Consider the following 9,119-nt stretch of genomic DNA (forward strand, 5'->3'; position numbering starts at 1 on the left):
GCCTTCCGACAGAGCTGACCCTTGACAGCAGATACGGCCATACTTTGGCCAGGCTGTGAGATGAGATTCTGCTGGCACTGGGCTCACAGAGCAGTCAAGGTGCGTGTGGGAGGATGGACCTGCTCCACAAACAAGAAAGTGTAGCCAAAGCCATGGTCAGCTGCTCTCAGACCTGCCCACAGTGAACCAAGGGGCCACCAGGAAAGCCCATGCGACTTCACTCCTGGTTCCTGACACATTTTCTTACATCTGAGGAGCTACCATGTCACTCCCTGGGCTGTGTCATGGCTTTGGTGCATCACTTACATGGCCAGGAGGGTTAGTTCCCCTATTCTACCATGGCTTCTGCCATACAGCTCCCATTATTGACTCCCCTGCACTTGTAGATCTTATCATAGAATCATAGAATCAACAGGGTTGAAAAAGACCTCCAAGATCGTCGAGTCCAACCCTACTGTGGTTACTGGACCATGGCACTAAGTGCCACATCCAGTCTCATCTTGAAATCCTCCAGGGATGGTGAATCCACCACCTCCCTGGGTGGGGAGCTTCACCACCTCCCCATTCCATTTTCTAACTCTCCAGCTTCTCAGATCTCCCTTATGTGTCATCTGACAGTGAAGGCAGAGATGTTTTATTCTCCAGTACACCTGCTCTTCGTGTTTACTGGAAACGACTGCATAGTGAGAAGAATTCAACAGGGACACAGCACTCCTGCCATATGTTAAAGCCACAGGTGGAAGCATTCGTCTCACTGAATCCCAGCCTACCTCAGTAGGAACTATGAACACAGCAGCTCCTTTAAAAACAGAAGTTTTCGAAGGTGATGACTAGAGCTCATGTTCAGTTCAGCAGTCCAAGGAAACCCCCTTGACACCACATGGAACAAGGACAGTTGGGCTAGGCCCCTCGGCTGGTGAGAGCAATTTACCTTTCTGAACTTCTGTGGAAAAGGTATTGCAATGTGATAATTAAGCAGATTAAGCATAAATAACTTACCCTTGCAGTGAAGTCCACAGCAGCACCCCGGTTTAACAGCAATGTAGCTACATTGATATTTCCATAGTGAGCAGCTATGTGGAGGGGAGTGAACCCACTCTGGAAAAAAACAAAACAAAATATAACCAATAGAGACTTTTTTTTAATATCATATTGGTACTCCAAAATCTGTGGCACATCACTGACAAAAGCTAGCAATAGGATTCTGCTGCAAGTCGCCACTCCAATTCTGTACTAGTTTTCAATCACTGACATTTATTTATAGAATCTCAGAGCATCTAAATAGAATCATATTGCTATGCAGGAGGGAAAAAAAGTAACATAATTATTCTAGAAGAAGTTGAATAAAACTTTCAGTTATTGCACAAAATACAACAGCAAAACATTTGAGTACTAAAGCAGTCATCTGACTTTTATAAGAAATTACCTTCTAACTGGAAATATGTAGTTATTGGTATTATGTCAGTCTTGCAAGTTAAATCTCGGAGAGATTCTTTGCAGAAGTTCAAATACAAGTCATTTAATGATATTTGCTAACTGATTTTATAAATTCAAAGTAGATGCAATGAAAATAACATCAAAGACTATTTTAAATTATTAATATGGCTTTTTTTTTCCAAGGGTTAGTACCATAAAGATCAGTCTCCCACTGTGGGCAATCACACTGGGTTATGTTCAGACACCACAAGTTATCACCCTAATTAGAAGATGCCTTACTGATAAAATTACTTTAGCAACTGATTTTCATATTTAAGTAGTTTTACTTCCTTTTAAAATAATGCTAAAACATGCAGCAATTCCATCAATCCTGCAAAGTATGAAACCTTATGGGAACTAGATGCATTTCTAAATTGTTAGCAAGCCATGCTAGCTGCCACTGCCTTGCTTTGGGAGATTTGCAGATAGAAAACCACTCTCAGATCATTCTGTTTGCTGACACCATCAAGGTAAGTGTCATGCAGAAGCCTAGAATCAGACCTGGATGCACAACATGACAGGGTTGTCTGCAGCTCTTAACACATCTGATAAACATGTGCTCCATGAGAATCCCGGAAACCTCCATCTTACATAATACAGCTCTTTTATGATGGCAGTTAGTTCCCAAGAATGCTCAACTCTTACTTTTAAACCCTAGTTTCAGCTGCAGAAAGCCCTGGTATCTAAACTACAGTCTTCTCTAGCACATGCTACTTCATTTCGTCTAAAGCAAGTGTCTATCCTATAAAAGGCGATGCAAAAAGGAGGAGGAAGAAATGATGCAGCAGCACTAAGTCATGGAGGAGTGATGATGCATATATATATTTATATATACCTCTGTTGTTCTATTCACCATCATCTAGGTTAACACATTTGGAAGCAAAGAGGGGGAAAAAATGAACGGTTAGTTCACCACTGGTGACATGGATGCAGAAAGCTTCATGATTGCTACGTGGCATGGCAGCTCAGATGACAGCACAACTGGCACACGAAGGAAGCTTGACTGAATGGAAGCTGAATGAGTGAGTACTGTGACTGCTAATTGTTACATGTTTACCAAAGTTCTTAAAGTAGCAATCGCACAAACAACTCATCAAATGACTTAATTGTACAATACCTATAGCTCACCACTTCAGGAGTGGTTTTCATTTCCGAGAGAATAATTCAAGTAATATTTTGTTTATTATTTTCCATTTGCAAGGTTTCTACAAGAGAAATTAACCCTCATTTAAACAGAAAGGGAATGGGGGAGAAAGAGGCAAAGGAAGCAAATTAAAGGTCATTCATAATCACACCTTAGAGGAGAAAGTTACGTGTAACTGCAGCAAAATACTTCACACTGAGGGAGATCTTCACTGGGTATACTATGTATGGTCAGCACATAAAAGAATCAAAGCCTTTTTCCTTTTTCCAACTGACCTTTGACTCCACATCAGCATTGTGGTCGTTCTGCAGGAGCAGAGCCGCTGCCTTCGTATCATCCTTGCGAGCAGCGATGTGAAGGGCAGGAAGACGAACTTTTCCCTTCGTATCATTTTCGAGCAGCAGTGAAACCACCTGGTCATGACCTTGCTGCAAAGCTACTGCCAAAGGTGTGAAACCATCCTGCAACATACAATGGGGACCCTCAACACATGTTCCAAGCTTTCCAGGGGGTGGAAAGGGGAAGGGAAGAGTTCTCAGCATTGGTACCGTTACTGGCTCAAATTCAAATGCCAAGTATAACATGGTGCAAATTAAAAGTAGCAGTTTCACCAGTGATGCAGTGACACCAAAATTGGAGTAAAATGTTAGTAAACTAGGTCCTCAATGCTCAAAACAAGTTCCTGGCTTACCAGACTTAAATATAAAATTACAAGACACAAGCAAACAAAAATGACTGAAACGAGAAAAAAAAAGTGTGAAATTACTCACAAATTGACAGGTAATTATACAGATACTTATTTAAGTGTTTAATTACAGAAAAAAAGTATAAAAAGCTGAAATATTAAAAATCTCCATAGCAAATTATCATCCATTCCCTCCACAGCTACAGATTATAATCTACATTTTAAACATTATTTTTGAGAAACAAAACCCACAAACAAACCAAAACAAACTAAACCCCCACAACACTTGAGCTCTACCCACTGATATATTTTCTATGTGGATTAAAAATATAGGAATATTTGATTGTGAATACCACATTCTACCGATGTATCAATTATTTTCCTACAATTTCCATCTATGAAAATGTATATAGATGTGATGGACAACCCTCTTACAACCAGAAATTATTTCCTTTCAGATTAGCTAACAGCCAAATTAGTGCAGAACAAGACACCTGAAAAATAGAAGATTTTTGTTTAACATATTTTAGAAAAATGTAGTCTGAGATAGGTTTATAATGTTATTTTCATGGATTCTTAGGAAACTAAAGAATGAAAGAGTTGAATTTAGAGTCTGTTCCTTCCTGAACATTTAATTGGTGTTCCAATCCAGGAACACATTCAGCTTTGCCCAAGATAATACCCATAAATCACTCAAAAAACACAAAGGCAAATTACTTGGGATACTTATTTACTACATTTGATTCTCGATCAATATATCCAAAGCTTTTATTACCAAACTTCATTACAGTTTTGTAAGTTAACACCTTCTTTCACTTTTCAACTACTGCTCTCCTGACAAAACTGTATGAATATGAAATAAAAGTGCATCAATAACACAGAAGACTATAAATCTTCACCCTATGTCAAAAGTGCAGATTTGAAGTGATAACTCTTTAACTTTTGGAATTCAAAGCAATGTTTTCAGCAAAGAATTTCTCTCTCTAGCTTACCAAACAAACACCACCTCAATTTAGGAGGAGAAACAGGAAGACTTCTGAAAAAGAGCATTTTTTTAAAAAAAATAGGGGGTGGAAAAAACCTCACAAAAAAGCCCACTGAAAACCCTTGTGATAGCATAGAGTAGAGCATTTTTTAAAAAAAATGGGGGGGAAAAAAAACCTCACAAAAAGGCAACTGAAAACCCTTGTGATAGCATAGAGTAAAATGTTTGGAAGTGTGGTAGTCAAGGTAGACCTTAGTGACAAAGATGGATATTATGTTTAGTAGCGCGACGTGAACTTGTATGTACTTGCATATCCATCTGCACATATCTGCTTGATTAACAGATTAATATTTGCCTGATTAATAGATTATTATTATAAGATCTTGAAACTATGTTTGGGGGGACTGTAACAATGATCAAAGGGAACTTGAAGTTATGCCTAGGAAGGATTGTAACAATAATCAAAAGCACCTGTGAAATCAATAGAATAATAGTAATGTAAGGATTAACCTATGGTTATGTAAGAGAAGAGTATAAAATGGATCCATCTCAGATCCATGTGGGAGTCAGATTTGGGTCTGTACCATGACTCCCAGAGCTCTTCAATAGAAGCACCCATATAATCATTCAGTGATTATGTGTTTTCTACACTAACACTTGAATCCTAACAAGTTTTTTTCCCCTGAAAATGTGTCCCCTCATCTAACCAGTCTTCCCCTTTGCCTCAAGCTCCATATCCTCCTGCAGCAGGGCAGGGCTCTGGGCTTTGGTCCCAGGCTGTGAGCAGCTCCTGGACTGAAACAGCCACACAGCCCCAGACAGTGTGCGGAGAGAGACACAGGGTGTGAAAAACGTTGCGTAGCTCTGAAGGCCAAAAAACCCCTGTGAACATTCCCACAAGATGGCTCTGGCAAGACAGCTATGCTGTAGCTGCAGCATTGGAGGCTCTTGCCTGGAGAACCCTCGTGACAGCACCTCAGAGCCTAGCACAGCTTGGCTTCTTGCTCTGTTGACACCATGCAGGCACAGTCAGTCACCTCGCACAGGAAAACGGTGGAGGTATCTACAGTGACTTTTCTTGCTGGGCTTACTCTTCTGTTAAAAATGCTAGTAATGATAATATCAATTTTCAAAATCCTAGGAAAACGTGTTCCCCTTTCCCTAGGGAAAATGGAGTGGACAAATGGGAGGGAGCACTTCACTTAAGCTCAGAAGAGCTGCCATCCATCCTTTACACCTCTGGTTTCCCACCTTGGAGGAGAACTGCCCATCATTTCAGTGTGTGCAGGGATTGCTGTACCAAGGCCAAGCAAACTGTGATGAGGAACATTAGCACCAACAGGAACGTGTTTCCACAAGAAGGTGCCAACTCACAAAAAGTACCATGATGTCAGTACTAGAATTAACGACTGCACTTCAAAGACAAAGCCCATCCCAGAAAAAATCCAACCAAAACAAACCCCCCAGAACTAAATTTATTTTAGATAAATAGAATCAACTATTTTCCCTGTTCAGATTAAAACACCTCCATTAAAGGGTTTTATTTTTAAAGAATATTTACCTAAGTGGCAATTCTTTAATAAAAAAAAGTTTTTGCACTTGCAAAGATAAAGAGAAATCAGATTTATATGAAAGCTTGGACAAGAGAAAATATAACACACCCATAAGCAACTATCTCAAACAAGTAAGGCAATAAAGTCACCACTCTTTTGCAGTCTGGTATCTTCAAAGGAATTCTTCATGGATAAAATTAGATTGCACCTTATCAACAAGCTGAGATGGAGAAAAACTCAGCCTAAACTGACATACAGTGCTCAAGCGAAAAACAATACCACAGAAAAAGAACTAAGCACCCATTCAAAATTTACAAAAAAATTCTCTTTTCAGAAAATCATACTGTAGCAAGTGTATTTTCAGAATTCAGAACCTGTTGTACATCTCTGGGTGTTCTGTGTATTCTTTTTTCCCAAAGTTTCACAAAGGAATAGAAATTAGTATTCAGAAAACTCTAATTTTCAAATAATTTTCCAGATGTAAAATATTTCCTTTTGGTATTCCTTGACTTTCAGATCTTTGAGCATTTAAAAAGAGCAGCTCTGATGCACCCTTCTAGTTATAACTAACTTTTAGTGATTTTGGAAATACAATTTTCATCTCTTAGTGATTCAATTTTTACAGTATTGACTTCAAAGGAATAAGATTCCATACCTACATCATTATACAGTGCTCGTATGAGGTGTAGGGTTGCAATACACCAAGTTTGCATTGCATATTTTGCAAAAAGTAGGCCTTTTTCAACTAAGTTTCACTTCCTTCATGGAAACAGTTCCAATAGAGCAATCAGAATTTAATAAACATTAAAGACAGCACATACTGAAAAACTTTTTCATATTTTGATAACAAAATCTTGTTAGTATGACAACTGAAAATTCATCAGATTCAACCCCTATCTCAATGCAGTACATTAATGACTAATAATATACTTGCTATTTATTTTCCTTACAGATTGTCTCTTTCAAGTTAGAATTAGGTTTTAAAGGAAGAAATAAAAAGTGTTCTTCTAGTAAGATCACAGAACACCTGCAAGGATGGACCTTGCATCTTTCTGTCTATCACTGCAGGATCAGATGGGATAACTTGGTGCCACAGAGAGGGTGTCAACAAGGTAATAAATGCAGCTCAGAAAATGCTCCAAGCACCAAGCAACCCTAGGTTTTCCTGATATTCCAGGGTTGGCTCCAAAGCATAGGCAAACAGTTGTACTTGCCTTATGGTTGCCACCCTTCTCACTACTCACTATTTTTAATGAAAGCACAGAGAACTTTTACATTATACACACAGCTTCCCTAGTTCAGCATTTAACCTGAAAGATGACAAGTTATTACTAAGAACAGATCTATATTTAGAACTGTTTCTTGTTAAAGTAAGGGTTTTTTATATTTTAGCAATGACAAGAGATAGCTTAAATTGCTGAAAGCCCAGAACTCTATTCATTAGCAAATTTCACTTTTCAGTCATCTTTAATTTTGTATTTAAAAGACTAGTTTGACATAAGCTGGCACAAATCACTGCTGAAGCACCTTTTACTTTGTTCATAAAGTGTGAAATTCAGACTTTTACCTCTGTGGCAAGGCTTTGACTGGCACCATTGTCAAGAAGAAACTTGACAACCTCCAGGTGGTTTTCTTGGGCTGCCATATACAGTGGAGTGAAACCATTCTGAAATAGGAAAATAAGAGTGTAAACAGCTCACAGACATTTCATACATATCACAGATCTGCCAAACACAGGGAGATGAGGAGAAAACCAAACAAACCATTTGCTCACACACCAGTTAATGGTGTGGTCTCTCTTGACAGCAAGGAAGATAGGAGAAGAGTAATTTAAAAAGACATAGCAGAATCTTTCAGCTGACCAGGTATAATTCCCATAGCAAAGTGAGAATACTTCCTTTTACATATGTTGTGAAGTCAAACTAAAAATCAGTCTGGACAGATGATTTGGTAGAGATGAGTTATTATTCCTGACAAATACAGCCACAGCACTGGAAATGCAAAATGGGACAGGGAAATATAATACAAGTCTGTAGCAGAAACAAGAGCAATGGCTCTTCAGAGTGCTTGTCATTTTTTTTGCTTCCTTCCATTAGCTTTGGCTTCTCTTTCACTTGTGCCAGCTACTTATGCCTTCCCTCTCCTCAAAGAGCTGCCTTCTGAGCAAAGCCTGCTTGTGGTCACTAAGCTACTTCATGTTTCAGGCACCAGGAGGTCTGAGGATCATTGGTTCTCAGTAGTTTGAGACAGAGGTTTATCAGTGTTTCCAACCACATTAGAGCATCTCTCAAATTATGCTTAAGTGAGCGATTTCAATCAATGCAATACAAGTATTAGAGGCTGCAGAACTTAACTCATTCTTCCCTGAGTGCCCTTCTCTTAGAGTCAATGCTTTTGTCTTTGCCTCAACAGTAAACAGGCCACAGCCTTTCAGAAATTGAAGTTTTGGGGACTAACATTAAGGCAATGTATTTTTCCCCTCCTGTTCTAAGAATTTCTGAAATCTCCACTACGGTTGCACAGGACATTGACCTAAATTTTGCAGGAAACCAATGGAGCCAGAAATGAGCTGAGAAGAGTTTGGCATACATTTGCATCAAAGAAAAAAACATCAACATTTGGGCTCTGGAGAGATGAAGGGAAACCATAGCCTAAGACATGTAGCAGAGAAATTAGGCTGAGTTCTAGCAGCCGCAGTGAAAACAGCTGAGAGACATCTGACTGTCACAGCAATGGTGCAGAGCTGCAGGGCACACATCCAACACAGAGCATGCAGGAGAGCACAGGTGACCTGAGGCCAAGCACACAGGCTTCAGTGCCAGCAGAGACAAATAGGAGGTCAGAACAAAGGACAGTTGGAGAGGAAATGGCATGAACTGGATGTTTGATCCAAGAGGAACTTCACCATCAGCAAGTCACTGAGCAGCTGTGAAGCCACATGTTTACAAGGCTCACACAGGCTGCAGGGTCTGTGCTGTTCCAGGATTTTGACAATTTGGTCTCTATTCAGGAAAGCATCACTGCAAGCATAAAGCAGGTGCTGAAGTCCCACCACAGCCAAAGCCTAAGGTTAGCAATGTGTTAATAAACTCTCCAGAACTGAAGTCTAATGGTTTAGTAACCATACAGCCAATGAATGAATGAAAAATAAATAATCCAGAAAGCACTTGCTAAGGTACCTAATATTTCACACTACAAGTTATTACAGCCAAGAGCAGTCTGGTATTTGTCCCTGTCATTTCATGCCATACTCAGTATCTATTTACTAACTCAGCA

The 9,119-nt window shown here is 39.4% G+C and overlaps 1 protein-coding gene across 1 annotated transcript in view; it reads right to left on the reverse strand.

Annotated features, from left to right (window-relative positions):
- Positions 1 to 9,119, reverse strand: part of LOC103808229 (ankyrin-3-like) — a 24,083-nt gene that overhangs the window by 11,426 nt on the left and 3,538 nt on the right. Inside the window, exons 4-6 of the mRNA XM_009080997.1 lie at positions 7,411 to 7,509; positions 2,896 to 3,081; positions 1,000 to 1,098 (exon numbers count right to left, since the gene is read on the reverse strand). Of these exons, the coding sequence (XP_009079245.1) occupies positions 1,000 to 1,098; positions 2,896 to 3,081; positions 7,411 to 7,488 (363 nt within the window). The 5' untranslated portion in view covers positions 7,489 to 7,509. The remainder of the gene's footprint in view (positions 1 to 999; positions 1,099 to 2,895; positions 3,082 to 7,410; positions 7,510 to 9,119) is intronic.

This window comes from Acanthisitta chloris, unplaced genomic scaffold (assembly GCF_000695815.1).
Source record: "Acanthisitta chloris isolate BGI_N310 unplaced genomic scaffold, ASM69581v1 scaffold88, whole genome shotgun sequence".
NCBI classification, from domain to species: Eukaryota; Metazoa; Chordata; class Aves; order Passeriformes; family Acanthisittidae; genus Acanthisitta; species Acanthisitta chloris.